At 35.6% G+C, this 22,666-nt stretch overlaps 1 protein-coding gene and 1 long non-coding RNA gene across 2 annotated transcripts in view; one reads left to right on the plus strand and one right to left on the minus strand.

Annotated features, from left to right (window-relative positions):
* LOC143251118 (filamin-A-like) overlaps positions 1-22,666 on the minus strand; it is a 137,683-nt gene that overhangs the window by 98,389 nt on the left and 16,628 nt on the right. The window contains exon 2 of the mRNA XM_076502484.1: positions 17,395-17,777. Within this exon, the coding sequence (XP_076358599.1) occupies positions 17,395-17,752 (358 nt within the window). The 5' untranslated portion in view covers positions 17,753-17,777. The remainder of the gene's footprint in view (positions 1-17,394; positions 17,778-22,666) is intronic.
* LOC143251119 (uncharacterized) lies at positions 4,298-4,843 on the plus strand. Its single transcript, XR_013028507.1, has 2 exons — positions 4,298-4,436; positions 4,615-4,843. It is a non-coding gene; the product is annotated as an uncharacterized LOC143251119 (long non-coding RNA).

Genomic DNA, 22,666 nt, shown 5'->3' on the forward strand with positions numbered 1-22,666 from the left:
GACAAGTTACACTACCTCCCTTTATATTATTCCAACTCATAAGCAATACTGACCACGACATCTGTTCAATGAAGTATCGAACTTGTTCTGAAGAGCTGAAGCGATAATATTAGAGGTTTTTTTTAGCGCACAATTCGCTTCGAAGTGTTAAGAACTTTTTATGGAAACATACTGTAAAACATGAACCCTATTTCTCACAGTGTTTGTAAACTGATTACGGCCACGCCTGGCCATTAAAATAACATACAAACAGCGTTTCCCCATTACATGGTAATGAGAATTATGGTTTATTATTGTGTGTTGTTTTTTGAATTAAGTACAAAGCTACTCAATGGGCTATCTGTGCTCTGCCCACCACGGGTATCGAAACCCGGTTTTTAGCATTGCAAGTCCGCAGACATGCCGCTGAGCCACTGGGGGGCGGTTTATCATCATCATACATTACTTTCATATCTTTATGCGCAAGATTCAGCCTGCTAGACGCATGCGCAACTCTGATCTCTGTAAGCACCTATTTACTGTCGACTTCCCTTTTCAACTGATCGGTTGTTTACCCTACTCTGGTTAAATATTAAGTCTGAAAGGGCTTAAACGAATCGTTTATAATGTAACTATCTGATCAAAATAAATTACGATTTTAAAATATAGTAAATAAATACTAAGAAAATTATTTTAAATTTCATATAATGAATGATTTCTACTGTTGTTGGAGAAGTAGTTTGTGAATGTTTGAAACCACAGCGAGGTAAAAGAAGGATTTTAACGACATTTTTCATATTTTAACAGAAAATCAAAGCACTGTTGACTTCAACGAAGAAGTGCAAAATTAGTTTTCCCTTCATCTTGCTCAAAATTTTTCTGGGCTTATTAGTACAAGAGAAAATAGGTTTTCTAGCCCTAACAGAATTTGTTTTCTATTTATCACTACTTGTTTAAATACGCGGTTCACCTTTTTGAGTTCAAGAGACCTCGAGGATAATTTCCTGCACATGTTTGATACAGAAATGTTGAGAATATTGAGACAAACAAACATGGCGACTACAGAGTACGAGGCCTAATGCTATCCTCAAAAATGTCAGTAAGACAGAGCCACACAGACACATTCTAAAACTAAGAGGTATAGCACCAAAAGACGTATAGGAAAAACATTCACTCCCATGTTTACACTGACCGTGCCAAATATTTGGGCTTCGAGTTAATAAATGGGTTGAAGCTCATGCATGACGTCAAAAGACAAAAACTGGATTTTAGTGAAATTTTCCAGACATTTTTACGTGTAGATGCATTATCGTCAGTATTTGTGAAAATTAGAAAATTTGTGACAAGTAGTATTTGCGACTTGAAAAGATGTTTGAAACTAACGTTTAAAAAAGTTCTGTACTAACAAGCAGACAAATGATTTTACCGTCAGAAAATAAATAGAACATAACGGCTCAGGTTAACTTCTATTCACAAAAAGACGCCTAATTAGGGTACAGTTAATAAAATACACTTTCTACGGTTTAAATTCATTAAGCTAACCGAATTTCTTTCTATATAGTACGGGAATTACGGTCGAGATCAACCAAACAATCAATGCATTTTAAATATTTTTAAGGTAGTCCCAGTACCTAAACTTAGATAACCATTCAAAACTATTTCTGTGGAAAGAAAAAGTTGCAAACTGTTGAGTATACAAGATTTAGTTTAAACATTTAGTTAGATCATACAACATTTAATGGTTAAGGTATTTCGTTACGTAATGTAATAAATTGGTTGCGTTTGGTTTACATAATATTTTAGACGTCATCTTACTCGAAACTTCTACACTGATAATGTTATAACTAGAGCTAGATTTGTCTTCATATGTTAAAGATACGTACAGAAAGAAACAACAAGGTAAGAAAGAAGTTACGCGAGATTACACCGAGTGATTGTCAGTTTAGCCATAACAGACGATTTCTGAAGCAGGTTTCACAGCTGTATTATAAAAAGAGAAAGTTTAATTTGTCTTATCAGTTTGGGGTCTACCGTACCCGAACAAGCCTGCATGGAGCTTTTGATGTAAAAGGAATTATTTAAAGCTTCGAATATAAATTAAGTAATCAGATAGTTAAGTTAACGAAATTAAAATAGTTAGCGAGGGATAAACCTAGACTATTTTTAATTTAGCCATAACGAGAATTTAGCGGTGACTTTTAAAGGGTTATGGTCCCAGATTGTATTGTAGTAACAGAGTATGAAAGAATAATTTGTCTTGTCAGTTGAGTTCCAAAGTAACAATCAGCCTGTATAGGCTTTTGACAAATGAATCATCTAGAAATCTGGAAACAAACGTGATAAACTACAGGGTAACGCAAGTTTATTTAATCACTAATTATACTGCGATAAGAGTAAAGGGTAATATTGTCTTGTCAAAGGGCAATCTTAAATTCAATGAACCCACCTGTATGAACTTTAATTCTTTTTCGTCAAAAGGTTGATATACAATTGTAATAACCTATAATGTACAGATTTATTTATGTTTTTTTACATACGTTTACCTTGTATAGAAATTTTGTTTGAAAAAAACAAAAAAAAAACATACGAGTTTATTGGCGGTTCACTGTTGAAATTTATCGCCAAGAAGTCACAGACACCTACTGTGAATAATCCAGTCCTCCACTTACAAAATACGGCAAACATATTTATCATTCTAATGAATAATGTTAATGAAAGAAAATAGTTTATTTTACCAGATAAAATTAAAAATACTCGAAGTTTCAAATATTATAATTCGTGTTTATGTTAAAAAATTAAATTTTTTTAACATACGGATCATTAGTTTAAATTTGTATCGAAATTCTAAGCTATAGGGTAGTATGACATGTAAAGTTTAACAACAATTAAAGGTCGTATACTGCACAGCTTCACATGTAGAGGATAAATTCAACCTCAGCAAGAAGTAAAGGCTGCAAGAGGAGTCGTCAGATCCGGGACTCGGGGTCGAGAAGTTTCGGCGTTTCTTTACGATATTGATATTAAGTTCCAATCTGCCAGGTGGTTAAGGCACTCAACTTGTAAACCGAGGGTCGCGGGTTCAAATGTCCGTAACACCAAACATGCTTGCCCTCTCAGACGTGGGAGCGTTATAAAGTGACGGCCGATCTCACCGTTTGTTTGTAAGAGAGTAGCCCAAGAGTTGGCGCTGGGTGGTGATGACTAGCTGCCTTCACTCTAATTTTACACTGTTAAACTAGTTACGGCTAGCGCAGATAGCCCTCATGTAGCTTTATGCAAAAATTATAAAAAGTTCGTCTTAAAACGCCAACTGGGGATTTAGGACACTATCAAAGAGAAACGGGGAACGGGCCCCGTGTACAAGCGCTTAGCGACGTTTCCGACAGGACAGCTTCGCAGGTATAAAGCTTGAACTCTCACTCAACCAGTAAGGACTGAGTATTAGATAGATTAACACGAACATTTTAACTCGGCATTCTAATAATTTAAACTTCTTTTAAAGTCTGAAATTTTGTCTTTCATCAAACGTCATTTATAAAAAAACAAATTATTTATAATCAAGACTCAACATTGAATTTATAAAAATCCAAGTTGCAACACTATCGTTATTACATCAAATTCTTAGATTAACAAGAAAGATAGAGGGAAAACTGTCCACACACACATCTTTCAAGAACATTGCACAATCTGACCGACAGCTTTTTATAAAGTTCAAAATATACAATCTTAGAGCAACATTTGCAAGTAAAATAATTGCTACAAAAAAAGTTGTTAATAGTGTTATTACTTGTGCAAGTTTGGCTTAACGAGTGATAATGGCGAGTCAGTCACATTAAATTAAACGTCATTGAGGTCAAGGTAATTAACCTGTTTAATTTTTTAATTGTTTGTTTCAGTTTGTTCAAAATAAACAATGCCTTTTTGTTAGCTTTTGTCAATTTCAATAAGCATGTCCAAATATTTAAAATGAATTATGCTGTTTACCATATAAAAATCGATTTCGAAATAAAATAACTAACATACCGAATAGTGATAAATCTTATTCGAAACGATTTCATATTACTCTAAAAATGGTTTCGAATTAGAGATTTATCACCATTTAATATTGCTCAAAATATTTCACCCAACATTTTAGTAACATCTTGACGAACACATGAAAAACAACTCGCGTGTTACGAAATTCTTGGTTAATGAACGAACCGGTTTGTACTACAGACCTTTCGTGAGGAATGCTACAACTATACCATAGGTTTACGACGTCATAATGAAATATAGCGTTTTTATAGTTTGTTTAATTAGCATCTACAATGACGTAAGCCTTATTAGTGTAATGATGATTTATTGTATTAGTAGAAATGGTGTTAAAAACAGTATAATGAGTACATTAAGGAAATAAAGAGGAGGAAACTTAGAATTCACAGTCTCCGAGATAGAATGACAGAAGTATGGCGTCAGCAGTAAGTTTGGAAGATTCTTACATCACTTCAAAATAATGTTAAAAGCACTTTATGAAAAACACCCTAACATGACTAATTTTTTACTCTCAAGTAGGCTATGTTATTTTACTTACACTTTCTTTACTCTGAAAGAAAAAAAAAGATTTCTGAATATCTGTACTTTATACAAAAATTGCAGATCGAATCAAGCTGGTTATTCAGAGAACACTGAAGTTTTGTACGAAGATACAAGCTATTTATTTATTTAAAAAAGCTTTTACTGACGAAATACCAACAAGCCTGGGCCTAACATTTAGAAACGTACATTGTGTTAATTTAACAAAATTGCAAATACTGAGTTACAAAAATCTGTTTAAAAAAAAATGTATTCATTTATTAATACAAAATAAATATCTACATCCAATTAAGACTAGGCTTTTATCATTTAAAGACTACATAATACGTGCTTTAAGCCTAACTGATTTTATCATTTAAAGACTACATAATACGTGCTTTAAGCCTAACTGATTTTATCATTTAAAGACTACATAATACGTGCTTTAAGCCTAACTTACATACACGCCTTTTCTTTTCAACCTTTGTACTTACTCGTGTAACGCTATTTCGGTTAATCTGTTATTGTTGCATTCACAGAGTTATCTTGTATATAATCGTAACTAAACAAGTTTACAATAAAAGAACAGAAACTGTGAAAAAATAATGATAATTAAAACGACCAAACAATAACTCAGCAATTAGATTATACATAAGAATGTTCGGTTTCTTTCATTTTTTCCGGTGCTACGTTATCTTTAGAATCGAGTAGGGACGATTCTAAACAGTTGAAATGTAACAAAGAGAGAAAAGAACAGAAGTACACTGATACCACAAAAATTATGTTAAATTATTGCTTTTAGAATTACGAACTAACAAGGTTGAAATCGGGTTTTGACTCCCCACGTTTGGCAGAGCGCAGGAATCTTATTACGTAGTTTTGCGTTATAATAGAATAATACATAAAAACATTATTTAGGTATTTCCTCCTCCCACTTCTATTTTTAAATAACTAAAGCTCTGTTTAATTTTTTTTTTTGTAATTCAGAAAAGTAATATTAATAATCAATACACAAAATAAAAATTACTTCATTAGCAAAAAATAACGTGCTTTGGAACCTGAATATTTAATTTAACGAGTGTTAACGTTTTTATTTTATTAGGTTGAGGAATAATTCGTGAGCGTTTTTAAATAATTTCATTCAAGCATTACATGCAAGACTATACAATACTTCAATGCATGAACACATTACACCCAAAACATTTATTATGATACTTTATTTCATGTAATACCTAGGTATATAGTATGCATTGTTTTAAACGAAATTGCAAGAAATTAAATGCGAAAAGCAGATGGTGTCGAAAATGCTCGATTTTGTCCACTTGACATTCCATTTAATGAGCTGAAAATGAAAGCAAAAATTAAAGACATCTGAAAATCAAACACACCATCTATTAGAGCTAAAAATTATCTACCAAATGACATGAAATATTTTGCGAAAGCGTTTCATTTATGAATATTTTTTTTAACTTGAAAAAACGCTCACGAATTATTCCTCAACCCAATAACTTCAGTTCTTTCCTGGTAGTGGCGAGAAAGGTTTATTAAAAATTAATAGTAAGGATAAGCTGATTAACAACTAACGGCACGTAAGCTACGATAAGAAACAAACGTACAAAAATAAACGGAAGACACAGCCCCCCCCCCCCAACATTTGACCTTGTCTACAGCAGGACACTGCTGTCTTTCTCCACCTTAAACTGTTCAAGGTTAGCTGACCCGCTCCAAGGTACGAAGACGAGATTATCATTTCATCGAAGTACATTCCAGAAGATGTCTGATTGGTGGCGCCCCTGATACAAGCATGGAGAAAACAAACAGGATACTAAAATTTATAAAATCATAACTAAAGCAGACCAATCATGAGGACTGACAAAGAATCTCTGTAGACTGACAAGGAGTTCGTCATACTTACTAAATTTTCATAATAGACAAATGTAATTTATTGGTGAAAATCTGTCCCACCCTCTAGGCTTAAAAGCATTTTCTTCGGTTGTTTTTGTTTTTCATCGAATGTCAAAAAGTTACTATTTGTTTTTAGAAGATAAAACGAACATTTTCTCTTCATTATGTGATCCATAAGAAATGCTGTGGTTATATCCACTACCTTCGAATTTCCAGATATTTGTAAATGTTTAGTCTGAAAGAGATTCGGATTTGCGGATACAAATGAGAACAGTCTATTGTTAAGAAAGGTAAACAGTCACACATTTGCCAGTTTCTCTCATACGTACCAGGTACTTCTCGGTGGATGAAACTGTTAAACTCAACATTCATAATACTGAAGAAACAAAAAAAAAAAACACATTAACGAACTTGCTGACTCGCAATTCAGTAATTATCAAATAAATCACCGTAACCACTCACTACCTTCAAGTATCATGTTTATTATTTTTTGATTTCGCGCAAAGCTACACGAAGACTATACAAAGGTTATTTAACTACAAAGCGTGCATGCGCATTCGTTATAGCAAAGTCACATCGGGCTATCTGCTGTATCCATCAAGGCGATGGAGCTCTTGATTTTAGAGTTTTGAAACTATGCATTTTACTTGTATATTGACATTTACCAAATGTTTATGTTTTCAGTTTCATTACGGTTGAGTTCTCTGCAAAATAACATTAACAGCGACCTTTGATACCGATAGAATAAATTAAATTAATAAAAGAGAAGCAAGTACTGTGTATATAAATACCGAAATCTATAAAGATACGTTAATTACTTTAACAAATGGGGAAATATATTTCGCCTATGTTGGTATTAGGAGTAATCACCAAATAAAAAGGTATGGGTATTCAATGCAAAATGTGAAGCAGATTTGTTTATTTGCCAGATGTTAAATACGGCAAAGCTTTTATTACCAAAGTTTTCTTGATTATTACGATAAAGAAGAAAAAAATAAATCGTATTTTTATTTAATAATAATAATAATAATAATAATATTTATTTACACGCACACATAAAAGCAAGTACATTTAACAGCGTGTTTGTGCTTTTGGATTGAAACTAAACTAGCATACGACTGTACAAGATTAGTAGCCCTGGTTTGTTGGCTATGAAATACAACGCGGTTTCAGCTATCAGAACCAAGTGGATAAATAACTTTAGTAGGATGTATGTTGTGCGCAGAAATAAACAGAATATGAATACGCATACGCATATTAATTTTCCACAGGCATGAAGTAAACAAACATTCTCTAACTTTATCGGGCTTGCCTCTTTATAATAACTACCCAACTACGGGCACGAAATTCACCGGAAGTATGGATGTGCAATAAATTCTTAATAATACAGCAGTATGTGTGCACGTGTTAATTAAGTTTGTGGTCATTATTTTGTTGAAATTTCGCACAAAGCCACTCGAGGGCTACATGAACTAGCATAATTTAACTTCGAAGTGTCGCCACTCACAACTCTTTACTAGCCAATACTTGTAACGCTCCAACAGCTGAACGTGTTGAGGGACGAGATTCGAGCCCGCGATTCTCATATCGCGAATTGAGTGCTCTAAAAACAGACACTCCGAGCCTTCTTGTTAATCGCATTTGGCGCCTAGAACAGTACTACCGACACTTAAATGTTTGAAATAATACAATTATCTATTGTACAGCGTGGAGTATTGTTATGGAGTGATTCAGATTCTTACCACAGGTTTAAAAACAGTTTAAAACACGTTAATGGTTAAAAATATGGGAAAAGCGGGTTTTTCGTTCAGCAACTTACTTGCTTTTTTATTCCAAGTAATTAACACTACTTCCATTACAATTATCGAACTATATACTTCTAAACAAAAAACTCTTTAGTAGTGAAAGCAAAAGAGTTGTACTATGTCAATATAACTAGATCCGTTATATTCACCACCCCCCCCTCCGACGAGGCCTTTTGTACGTTGCCAGGATTCGTATAGATAGACTAAAAAGTCAACTTTAAGACTTTAGTTCTACATGGCAAACTCACTAAAAGTACATAAAATATAAATAAGACAAGGATAAAAGATAAAACCTTTAATGAATCGGTATCATAGCTGCAGTAACACGTTCCTTTAATAACTTCATTTTATTAGACGTTCAGATATTAAAATCAAAGAAAGTTTAAAGTAGAGATATACGCAATATAAAATAACGAGTACGTTACTGCATTCTGTTATCCCTCTTTCATTAACGTAACTGCTTATAAAAGTATCTAATGGAGTACACGTTGTCTAAACTATATTACGATTTATTATAAACCATCACCTTTCTCTAAACGGTTTCTGGCGCCGGTCTACAACACACCAACCGTTTGTAAGAAGGCACCAGAACAGAAGTGTATTGTACTACGCATGAAAAAACAAATCCCTCAAAACAGTAAATACGAGTTTTAAAATTAGTCTTTTACGCACTTTTCGCAATTCAACTATTTTAATTTTGTGCTGAACTCTATAGAGTTTTAAAAGTTGTACACAAAATATACCAGTTTAACTCAAGTTGATTGCAGTTCGTTTTAACTTTTACTTTCACAGTGTGAATATAAACATTAGATCACTTAAATATTAGTTAGGCTTAGCTCAAAGGATCTATCAACCACATTACGTCAGTAGTTAGTTCTACTGGTCAAGTATCCACAATGAAAAATGGCCCGTTTTCAACGTTAGTACACAAGACTGTCTAAAAGAAAAAGATTTAATGATTAAAATAAAAATTAAAAAACTTATTTCTTCACACTAAAAAAAGGTAAAAGCGTAGATGATAGGAACATTAACTTTTGTACGTATTCTGTAGCCAAACAAACTAATCACAAACGATCGTACAGAAAAGAGCATCTCACGAGTAAGGCTACGAAAAATACCAACTTTCACCTACAAGGAGAAACTCAAAGCAATACATTTATAGTTTGGACCTAACCCAAATGAAAAGCGAAGAAAGAGCAAACGTACGTGCTTATGGGCACATTCCAACTGTAATTTCAAAAGTTGTGTGCGTGTCATTGTCTGGCGGGGGGAGAAGAGTAGACTAGTAGAGGGTAAAATAAACATTCTATAGATTCTGAATTGTAAACATACGAATCAAAGTGCTTGTCGGCGTGAACCTTGCTGTAAAACAGATTACTAGTGACAGGTTATTGGAATTTGACACCAACAGTCCGATATTATGACAGTATGATAGTTGCTAACCAAAGGAAGCCGAACACTTGCACGTGTTGGAGAAGTGAATGTTTTATTCTACACCTAATTACCAGTGATCATGAATAAGCCAAGTTATTGAAACAGTAATAAATAAAAAATTAACTTAATTTGGATGTATAATATGACGGTTTGAACCCGGTACGATGTTCGATAGTGACGCTTGCCCATTAGTTACAAGTGGGAACTCCCGCCCGATGCTTTCCATATACGTTTCAACAATCCTACACAATTGTATAAACATTTGAAACATGTTCAATACATTCTATTACATCTTCTCCAAAATATCAGCTACATGATGTTTACTGAGGTCTATATAATAAATTTACAATACTTCATTTAAGTTGAGACACTAAACGTGGTTTTAACTTGTATGAACCAAAACAGGCAAGATGATGAGTCATAAAAATGACTTCAATAGCTCCTAAAAGAGCTATTGATATATATATATATTTGAGAAGTTGCTTCACCAACTGGTAAAAAACCATATGCTTTTTATTTCGTTAACTTAATTTGTACCTCTTTTCCTTTCGAATCTTTTGCGTAACTGTCGTATGGATAAGAAACAATGTTCAGCACGCGTTAAGCACAAGAATGTACGCATCTTCGACTTGACGGGAGGTGGGCGAAGAATCACAGGTGATTTATGGTTTTGACCCCGCAATAATGTAAAAAATAATTTCAGTAAACCAAAGTTAAATATCTAACTTCAACATGAAAGTGGAAGAGGGGAAAAAAAAAAAAATTCACCCGTATATTTTCAGATCAGCAGAATGTATTCCGAGTGGAGGGGGGGGGGGTCAACGACCTGTGATTAAGAGAAGCGTGGTTGGCTACTGTGGGAGGTGCTCCTCCAGAAAAACCAATTGTCCATAAACCATATTCTGTGGTATTACGATCTATATTAGCACATGCAAACGATGGTGATGGACGTGAAGAAGGAAGTTAGTTTATATTTTAATGGTCGAAATGGTAGCCATCCCAGATAGCAGGCCATTGCCTCGTAGTTTGAATGCGATGCTCCGACTTGTGTACGGTGTTCGGAAACTCGAACAGGTTAAACAGTGAAGAGGACAGCATACTAAATCCTACATATACATACACACGTGACGTTGGCACTAAAAGTACAATGTAAACCGGTTCAGCGGGTGACACCTCCCCTCGATCTCTCCCCGAACTGCAACATGTTACCAGTACTTGTACCTAGTTAGTTATTCACTTTACGTGATGTTCTTATACAATTGAATACACGGAAACTGATGATTATTTAAATATTGGGTAATTGTAAAAAAACGTTTTCATGCAGTTTCGAAGCTCACATTATACGTTTGTATGTACTTCGTCTACTTTGGATTATGTCTCTTTCAATCCGCCCCCCCCTTTTCACAGATTACTCAATTAGGAACATTTTATTATCCACAATGTATCTCTTCGTAGGTTTTAAGTAGGTTTGGAGGTTCTCGCATATCTTCTGTACCTCTCGTTATTTTTATATAAAGAAAATGAAATGTACTGGGTATATTTTTGAATAGCACAGGGCTATCGAGGGTTAATACGGCCACTCTCTAGACCATATTCCTTCCACTTCCCCAGGGATATGTAATAGAACGGTTTAAAAATGGCAATTTCATACGATAATTAAAAGCGCCGTGGTTTTAATAGAAGCTGTTCAGAATCAACGGTTTGACGCAAACATTAAGTAGATAATTAATGGCACATTCCTCGACTGGTAACAATTTGGAACTTGAGAGTTGGATTTCGCAGAAAACATAAGCGTGGTAAATTTTGACCCTAATGTGTAGCCCATTCTGTACAACTCTCAGCCTTCAAGAGGCTTCTAATTAGGCCTAGTGACGGACAGACGTCGTAACATGGAGCGTGCACGCTTAGATACCAAAAGTTTATTGTCTGAAGGTACGAGATTCAAACGTAAGACACTAATTGCAACAACATGAGTTTTTTTTCTATTCCCCAAATTCATGTGCTTTTATATATATATATAATACTGAGTTCAAGTGTCGTGTTATTTTTCAGCAAATGTATTCCGTAAAACTATAGGAACAAAGTGGTACCCAAGAGATCGATTTTGTAAATATGTACTAACCTACACCTCTCAGTTTCTCTCTCTCTCTCTCTCTCTCGCGACTTACAATTAAAAAAGATGGAAGTTTCCAAAGCACAGTTTTGTTTCATATATAAATCAGCTACGAAAGTTTGTAACCTATAGAAATATTTTAAATAAAAAGTTATTGTTACCATATATCACCAAAACAAGTGTGATACGTCATGCTCAAAATGGCTTTTAAATAACTAATCACAATTACTAATAAAATAAAACGTTTAAAAGTCATTTAAACCCTAATGCAAGGAAAAATATTCTAAACAAAGAGTAGCCAAGTGTAATTTATTCAAAAAATGCGACTATCACAAATCAGCGATATATTTGCAACTCAAAAAGCCACCGAGACTTCACACCCTATACATTTTACTGCTGGTATACGTCGTCATAGTTGCGGTATAATTAACACCGGTGTTTCATCAAAAGGGTTCGTCGTGTGAAACAGATAATTAGGGAAGACGAAGTTTCGAATTTCAAGGATCACGTGTCTTCTATTTGTAACCCTATAGCCACAGCCGCCTTATCGACGTAAAACGAAAGCTTATTGTACAAAGTACAATAGTGAAGTGATAACACGAGTAATAACTGCTTACACGTGGTCTTTTAATCTTCCAAAGCAAAACTACTGTATTGACATACAACAGACAAGAACGGCAGGGGAAGATAAAGACAGAAGTTAGACAGACATACAGATAATTAGTATAAAGTTGAATTCATAGTTCAAGGCGTATCAACCCTGCACGCTTCAAATTAACACGAACTGTTAAGAACATGAAACTCAATGACTCGGACGTAGTAGAACCGGGCGTGGCCTTTTAACAGTTCTACGAAAAGTGGGGCCTAATAGGCCCCAGAGAAACTTGAAAGGTTATTAATATTAGGCTAATAAATTTGTATTTAAATGAAATTGCCATTTCATATGATTTCATTTCATTAAATCAATTCAAATTTAATTGAATTTACAATTAAATAATGTAATTATTTCATTTGATTTCATTTCATTAAATGAAATGGCAATTTCATTTAAATACAAAATTATTAGCCTAATATTAATAACCTTTCAAGTTGCTCTGGAGCCTATTAGGCCCCACTTTTCGTAGGAGTGTTAAACCATGAAGATCCGTGTTCAAACTGATATTTCCAGGGTTCGCGTCCCATTACTACGAAGAAAAAAAAATCAGAAAACGACGGGTAAGGGTTTTTATTCTTATTATTGTCAGTTGTTTTTAATGAAGTAACCCACAACTTTCTTTGTAAAGAGTTAATTTATAATGATTTAATTCATCGACTCATCATTGAACAGTTGACGTTAGCAAACATGGAGTGGCAAAGCCAAAGCCGGATATTTCATTGCGACTCAAATATACTTTCGAACATAAAACTAGCAAAGCTAAAAATATCTCCTACTTTAGGTCGGTGTTACTTATCTTAACATGAAAAGAAAAACACCAGATAACTTTCACACGGGTTATTATAACGTCTTTAAAGTTAACCTGTTAAGATTAGTTACTGTATTATGCTTTCACGGTAAATAACAAGGTAGCATTATGAAGAAAAAAAATCTAAGTTGTTACATTTATTTCACTTACTACGCATAGAAACGCCGCAAAGCTAAACCGAATCAAAATGAAACTTCCTCTTAGTTTAGACACACAAAATGTCGTTTTAAACGCGAATCGGAAGTCAATAGCTAAAAAAAAAAGCGCTCATACAGTGTTACAAACGCAGTTCATTGCGAAATATACTATTTTATTGTGGAACTTGTTACAGCATAAAAAAGGTACCTCATCGTAAGATCTTACTAAAAATACGTTTGTTTTTAAATTTCGCGCAAAGTTACACGAAGGCTATCTGCGCTACCCATCATTAATTTAGTAGTACAAGACTAGAGAGAAGGCAGCTAGTCATCACCACCCACCTCCAGCTCTTGGGCTACTATTTTACCAACGAATAGTGGGATTGGTCGCCCTTTAAGTCTTAAGGGCGAGTATGTTTGGTGTAATGGAAATTTGAACCTACGACTCTCGGATTACAAGTCGATCGCCTTAACCACCTGGCCATGAAATTACGGCCGGGTATCTAACCAACCGTAACTATCCACTAAACCGCATTGTAAGTTCTTGCTGAAAATATATAAAAATGAACAAATGTTTTAAGGTTTAACGGACTACAGGATGAAAAGCGGGGCGTGCGTGCGTGCGTGTGTGTGTGTGTGTGTGTGTGTGTGTGTTACAGTTGCATACATGTGATTTATTATAACTACATCAAAGTAATACCTCCCACAAACATAACCACGTTTATAGCTTACATATGTTAAATGGTGGGGATAAGATATTTAATTATATTAATGTCCGGGACCTTCTCAGTTGTTTGCACACATGCCAAAACAGAGTCCTTACGCGCAGATAAAAAAGACCGGCACGCTCGATTATGACGTATCTCGTTACACATTTCTATGTTGTGATTACATATGCATCGTAGCCAAACATCCGCATGGCTGCTATTGTTTGATTTAGCCTGTTGAAACGATTGAATTCCTGTACCGGAAGTTAAAAGCAAGCCACTGTCTTCCTGTGATCGATTCCAGCGGAAGATGAGTCTCTTACAAGCAACTAAAAGCATGCGAAGAGACGCCAGAGTGCAAATAGTTGTTTCCAAATATGGTATAAATTAGTTTATGTTATAAACACACTGCATGGTCGCTTGACCTCAAAAAGACACTTCATTTTATAGAGTTAGTCTCTCAAGACGTCAGAGACGAAACTAACGAGAAGCGAGTCGACAACAGCGATTCCTCACCCACTGACGTGGGTGATAGCCCCTCCTTTATGAACTTCAAATAAATTAAGTACATGTCTGGGAGTGGTCGAGTGAAAGGTAAACAGTTCAGTTTAGGCTTACCCTATGAAGTAGAAAGCTAAACTCAGTTTTGTTCACTTATAATCAGATAGCTATACATATTAATAAAAACTACCTAAAAACAAAGGTTTCAACCTTCGAGACTTTTTGAAAGACTAGGTTATTAAAGTTAAGATTAGGCTTAATCTCAAAAGGGTTCAACTGTTTTTTCCTGACAGTGAACTACACATACATACAGTCTTGCACATATTATCTACCAGTTTGCATACAAGACAGGGTTTCAAATGTGGTTCTCACAATCTTACGAGGCTCCCACCCTCACATTTTAGAAGAATCTGCAGTAAATGTTTTCAGTAAAATCTTGCTACATCTTGATTACTGTAAGTATACCATTACCCGTATACAGCAAATACTGTTATCTCGAAGGTACAGTACAACTGTAAACAATTACTAACAAAAACATCCAGTTCGAGAGCGTAGATACACTTACATTTAATACGCGTCAAAAACATGCATTATACAAATTTCGAAAACTATTTACAACACAGATGTTATGAAGTTTCAGTAATATATATACACGTCCAATATGTTAATGATTTATCAAATAGAACAACTGTTACAGAAACAATGATGAATTGAAGTCAGCACTTTGTACAAGTTCAAATTAAAACCATTTCCTAATATATTTTTTGCGCAAGTAAGAAGATGTGTAGCTATAACTTAATGCTTTTGGAACTGTACCATAAGGTTCTGGTTTCAGTTTAGTATAATAACTAACTATACTAGTAGAAAATTCTGCACGTTTCTCACACTATCGTGATTTTTAATATTTAATGGACATACACTTCTGAATTAAACATCCTAATACGCTAGAATTTGTCTCATTTGTTGTTGTTTCTTAATTTTCGCGCAAAGCTACTCAAGGGCTATCTGCGCTAGCCGGTCCCAATTTAGTAGTGTAAGACTAGAAGGAAGGCATCCAGTCATCACCACCCACCACAAACTCTTGGGTTACTCTTTTACCAACGAATAGGGGGATTGACCATCGCATTGTAACGCCCCAATGGCCGAAAGGGAGAGCACGTTTGTTGCGACGGGGATTTGAACCCGCGACCTTCAGATTACGGGTCGAACGCTTTAACCCGCCTGGTCATGCCGGGCCCAATACGCGAGAGATTAGTTTTAGGTATATACAAAGTTGTTTATACAGTTTTACGTGATAAGTTTAAATTTTTTAGTTTAAAAACTACCCGAGCATTACACATTTTGATAAATAACTTGTTTCGAGAAAGTACATTAAGAAGAGCAATAAATCGAAGTGCATTAAGAGAAGAAGAAAAAAATCAAGTTTGCTGTAAAAAACAAAGATTAGAAGATATCTAAAAATGATAAAAACTTGAAACAAAAGCCAAGGAATAAGTTAAAAGTTAGTGTAAAAGTGTGGAGCACACTAGCCAAATTAGAACATTAGAGTAGTTGAAGGTTCACAGATGCTTTTCATTTTCATTTCACAAAATTAAGTTTAACGGCTTAAAACAACAGAGACCTATGTTGGTTTTTTCCTTCTCTTCAGAAGTCTACAGTTAGCGAAGATTATTTACTTTTGGAAGGAAACAGAAAAAAAAAAACATTAGAAGAAAATAAAGATTATTTTTGAAGATGTTTATATATTTTAACCAGATTAGAGGCTAATATTTAAATACAAATCAGAAGATTTCACTTGTGAAAACATGGCTGACTGATATTTCTTCTACAGCCACTCTCACGTTTAATTGCTCTACAGAAAGGCTCATACACTGTGTACCGTGTAGACCACACCTGCAATACGAAAGTTCGTCACATGTACACCGTTTCTTATAAAATAAACACTACGAAGGAAGCGAAAACTTCCGTAAACAGTTTACAAGTTTTCACTAAACACTAAAGAACCCGATATGGCGCTTGCAGGAGTCCAAGTAACCGTCGAACATAGAAATCGTATATCAAGTAGTTAGGAGAAAATGTTATTTTCCGATACTTGGAAGTGCATCAACAAAAAATTGAAAAAACCAAAATAAAACATTTTCCCGTAAAATATTACTCTTATTCACCATGCGACTTTCGATTTTCAAATCGCTGAACAGGTAATGGTAAGAATTCCTTTTAACGTTTGATACAAAAACAAACAAAGTTCAAAAGTTAAAACATTCCAGACTCCTAGTTTTGAGAACAAGTATTACGTACAACTCGTTCTCATTGTGCCGTTGAAAATGCTACAAAACTACTACCGTCCAATCACGTCTTTTGTACTAAATTTTGCTTTAATAATAAAAGTAGCCACTGTCGTATAAATGTTCAAATATTTTAATAGAGCGCCACAGGGCACATTCCTTGCAATGGCGCGTTAGAAATGGAAGTATACATGGGGAGTTTAATTATGCTGCGTTTTCCGGTATCAGTTTGTCTATCAGTATTATTAATTGGTATCGTAACTGTCAAAGTGGAATATAAAATACACCTTCAAACTTTTATTAGTTGTCACTCGTTCTACTGTATTGCTTAACTTTAAAACGAAAACAGAAATTTATGCTATAGAAATTGCCGGCTTTCCACGCCCCACCCCAACCGACGAGTTAGCGCTCGTGACTAGTCTGATAAGCCCAACAGGTGGTTATACTTGTAGAATTAACATATAGAACAACCGCATACTTAATTTAACATTGAAAAACAACAAACAATATTTACCAATGTTAACGATTTTGATCCCTTCATCATTCTGAAGAAATAAAAGAGCCACGGACACGTTTTCTAGTTTTTGCGAGCGGAAGTTAGGCCTTTTATTATACCTTGGCAGTCTTTTACCAGACAGAACTTCCACCAGTGCAAGAAGTCGCAGGCCGTCAGATAGGTCGGTTTCAAGATTACCGATAGCCTTGTTGGCTGTCTTCAGATGTTCGTTAGCCCATCTAGTAAATGTGTTTTGCTGAATTCTCTTCCATGCCGCATCCTCAGCTAGCTCGCGCTCCATTTCGTCGTCTTCGATCTCGTCTTGTCCAGCGAGTCCGAACTGAGTGCCTGCAACTTCTCTCCAGCCTGAATTCATATTGTAGTGTAAATGGTGGTGTCACCTGGTGGAAGTAATTTTAAGTTATTATCGATATTGGTATGTTCAATAGTATTCATTTATTATATAACAAGATACACAATTAGGAAAATTTGTACATATATAAGAAACTAGTGATTTTGAAATGTTCTAAAATTTGTTCAAGTTTTATTCAGAACTTCACTTTATTCACGTATAATACATGATAAAGTTTCGTAATCAAATAGTTAACATTTTTTGAAAACTTTCCAAGCTCTCTTCAAACCTAACTGATATTTACGTTGCTGGCTTATATTTTCATTTGACACGAAAATTTTGATGTTGGATTTAGCAAACATCATATATAGGCCTTACCAATATTACTTATTATAAACGCTTCCGCCGCTAATTAGAGACCAAACACTAAACACACATAACTGCAAAACATGTTGATTTACTGTTGTTTTAATACAAAATAACAACAAAGGAATTCATAAGCTCCTGGAGAAATTACCATCACATAATATCTTACTAAAAAAAATATAAAACATTTAGAGCCGAAACTTTAGCATATTTACGAGTCGGCGTAACTCCATTGAGAAATTAGGGTGAACAAAGCCGTTATCGATTACATTTCAATTCCGACACTATCGTTTCAAGTTGGTGTGATTTATTGTTGTAATCTCACAACTTGGTTAAATTTGTCATACCAGATCAACATCAAAAGATGTTGCATTCCCACATTTCACACCGATGAAAATATCTAAAAATTATTATTTGGTAACTTATATTTCCGTTAGGCTTATTTTTAACGAGATCCTACGGATTGCTATGATGCAGTTTGAGGTATAAAACTAAACATTAAACAGCTTTAGTTACCATTACTTCTTACTTGCCAGTTGTGTCTTAATCTTGTTTGTTATAACTCATAAAAGCCTGGCATGGCCAGTTGGGTTAAGGCGTTCGACGCATAATATGAGGGTCGCAGGTTCGAATCCCTGTCGCACCAAACATGCTCGCCCTTTCAGCCGTGACGGTCAATCCCACTATTCGTTGGTAAAAAAGTAGCCTAAGAGTTAGTGGTGGATTGTGATGACTAGCTGCCTTTCTTCTAGTCTTACGCTAGGGACGGCTAGCGAAGATAGCCCTTGAGTAGCTTTGCGCGAAATTCAAAAAAAGAAACAATACAATCCATGAAGTCACAGAGATTTACTGCTTTAGCTTTACTGCAAATGAAATAATATAGACAACTTTGTCTTCAGCCACAAGACGTAGAATGACGAATGGTTGACTAGAATTTCCTACATTAAGCAATCGCGGCAGTTAGCTTCATTTAATTATTCTATGTATTCGTATTGCGAGTGTTAAAATCTTTTTAAAATATATACGGAAGTTATGTGAATTTGTTGTTAATGAAAATTTGTATATATCTCTCCGTGGACCCAATGAACATCCTTGCCAGTTTGGCCCGGCATGGCCAGTTGGTTAAGGCACTTGACTTATAATCCGAGGGTCGTGGGTTCGATTCCCCGCTACACCAAACATACTAGCCCTTTCAACCGTGGGGGCGTTATAATGTGACGGTCAATCCCAATATTCGCGGTGGTTGGTGATGACTAGCTGCCTTCCCTCTAGTCTTACACTGCTGAATTAGTGATGGCTAGCGCAGATAGCCCTAAATTTATAAATGTAAGACTAGAGGGAAGGCAGCTAGTTATCACCACCCACCGCCAACTCTTGGGCTACTCCTTTACCAACGAATAATGGGATTTAACATCACATTATAACGTCCCCACGGCTGAAAAGGCGAGCATTTTTGGTGCGATGGGGATGCGAACCCGCGACCCTCAGATTATGAGTCGCACGCCTTAACCCACCTGGCCATGTTTGGCCTATATTTTAGCTATATTGTGTATGTGCTTCTTTTAGCAAAGAAACATCGGAATATCTGCTGTGCCCACCGAGGGAAACTGAACGCCTGGTTTTAATGTTGTAAACTGTAAACTTACCGCTGTACTAGCGGGGGGCTTAGCTATAGTATAGGTTTGTTTTTTGTAGTAAATTACAAAGCTAAACAGGGGTCTGTCTATTCTCTCCCCACCACGGGTATCAAAACCCGGTTTCTAGCGTGGTAAGTCCACAGACATTCCGCTATAGAAGAGGGGTCTATAGCATACGATTTAAACTTGCCAAATTTTTAACAAACACCATTTTTATTACTCAAAATATGCTCAGACTGCTAGAGTGATTTTTCTCCCAACTGGATAGTAATGAAAATATCCCGTCTTTATAACATTCCGTTGTTTTGGAGACAATAAACTCTTCAAAGGCTTTGACAATTGTCTCCTAATTCCTAAATGTTTTGTTCAGGGGGAACAGCTTCAAGTGCTGGAAAAGATGATGATCAGTTGGAGATAAGTCAGGTGAGTATGGCGGACGCTCCAAAATTTCATATTTCAATTCTCTCAATTTTGAAATGATGATTTATGAGATATGGAGTCTGACGTTATCTTGCAGCAGAATCGGTCCATGTCGGTTCACCAATGATGTCTATATGGTGGTTAATTTTTGATGCATTTTATCAATGTGCTAACAGTACGATCGTGCTGTAAGTTTTTCACCTGGTTGCAGAAAGGAGTAACGGATAATTCCGTTTGCAGACCACTATACTGTCACCATAACCTTTTTTGGGTGCAAAGGCTGTTTCGGCGCATGTCTTGAAGATTCATCTGCATCTAACCATTGTCCCGATTTCTTCCGGTTGTTGTATAGGGTCCACTTCTCTACGCAGGTAACGATTCGCTTCAAGGATGACATTCTCTTGTTCCTAACCAGCTTCTACCCTTCCGGCAATTCGTGCAGTACCCATTTATCCAAGTTTTTAATCTTTCCGATCGCAGCCAGGTGACGAGAAACTGTAACATTGGAAACTTCTAAGTCTGCTTTAAGTGCCTGAAACTGTTACTTGTGGGTTAGTGTCCACAATAGCTCTTTATCTTTCTTCATTTACAACAAGTTGAGGCCTTCCTCGGGGATTATTCTCGAGGTTCACATCATCAGAACTTAATTTCTGGAACCAACACCGAATAGTCCGTTGAAAAGTGGCCAGGTGGGTTAAGGTCCTCGTAATCTGAGGGTCGCGGGTTCGCATCCCTGTCGCACCAAACATGCTCGCCTTTTCAGCCGTGGGGGCATTATAATGTAATGGTCAATCCTGCTATTCGTTGGTAAAAGAATAGCCCAAGAATTGACGGTGGGTGGTGATGACTAGCTGCTTTTCCTCTAGTCTTACACTACTAAATTAGGGACGGCTAGCGCAGATAGCCCTCGAGTAGCTTTGTGCGAAATTCATAAAACAAACAAACACACCGTTGAGAAGTAGTCCCTCATCCGAACGTCAAATTGATGTTTCAAGCGGCCTCGGCTGCATTGTTTTTTTCTAATTTGAACTCATACAAAAAGTAGTCTCAATTCTTTTGAAGACATCATAATAAAAACACAAAAACAATTATAATACAACTTGTCAATATTGAATAACCTACAGTCAAATTACTGTATATAACTTATCTTAAACACTGTCATTTTTCAATTAAGCGAAAGTCGACCATTTCTTATGGAACGACCTAATTGTCTTTTGATCTGTTGTTTGTATTACCATTTCACGTTATTTTTACAAAGTCCAGTCTAAAATGTGCAGCACTTAAAGGTGTAGATTTTGGTTTGTTTTCCTTGTTTACTAACCTTAATGTGCTAATTTATCGTTGTTGTTTTTTTTTTATTTTTGCGTATAGCTACACAAGAGCTACCTGGGAAATAGTTGTTCCTAATTTTGAACTGATTGACTAGAGGGAAGACAGTTAGCCAACAGCATCTACTCTCAACTTTTGTGTTACCAAATAAACTGTCACGCTTACGACGATCCACCTCTTTAAAATAGGGCTGCGTGTTTGGAGCAACGAGAAGCCAATCGTGAGTTCTCGAAGCCACGGTCAAGGCATGCTAGTTACTAGGTCACGTGGGTATTGATAATGACGTAGGTAACAACCTGTTCATAACGTTTTAATCACTATAGCTATTTTTACTATTCACCTTAGTCTTGGAACTATACTGTAGCAACCAATTCTGTATATTACTGTAGCAACCAATTTTGTATGTTACTGTAGCAACCAATTTTGTGTGTCATTAGTTTTGTTGAAGAGTTGATAATAATGTTTTTTATAGTTTACTAAATGTCTTTCGAAGAGAGTTGGTTTTGATTAAGTTATTCGAATCAACACTTGATACTAAAAGAATCAGATACCATACAGCATGTTGTATAATCAACATTAGATAAAAAAAAAGATAACATGCAACATGTATATATTTCTTCATTAGACATGGCATGGCCAAGTAGTCAAGAGACTCGATTGATTTGGTTTGTTACGAATTTCGCGCAAAGCTTCACGAGGGCTACCTGTGCTAGCCGTCCCTAATTTAGTAGTGTAAGACTAGAGGAAAGGCAGTTTAGTCATCACCACCCACCGCCAACTGTTGGGCTACTCTTTTACCAACGAATACTGGTATTGACCGTAACTTTATAACGCCCCTACGACTGAAAGAGTTTGTAGGGTGCTCGAGCCGTAATATCATTGGTTCAAATCCTCGTCCCATCAAACATGCTCGCCATTTCAGTAATGGAGACGTTATGATGTCACGATCAATCTCACTATTCGTTGGTAAAAAATTGTAGTCCAAGAGTTGACGATGGGTGGTGATGACTAGCTGCCTTTCACTGTAAAGTTAGGGACAGATTGCCTTCGCGCGAGCTTTCAGACAAACCAGTTTGTTGATTTTGTTAAAATATGATAACAAACAACATTTCGGACGTAGTTCATCTCATACACAGTCTTTCTAAAAACTTTTCACGTCAGACGAAAGTGATGTCTTATTCCATCT

This window comes from Tachypleus tridentatus, chromosome 5 (assembly GCF_004210375.1).
Source record: "Tachypleus tridentatus isolate NWPU-2018 chromosome 5, ASM421037v1, whole genome shotgun sequence".
Taxonomy (NCBI): Eukaryota; Metazoa; Arthropoda; class Merostomata; order Xiphosura; family Limulidae; genus Tachypleus; species Tachypleus tridentatus.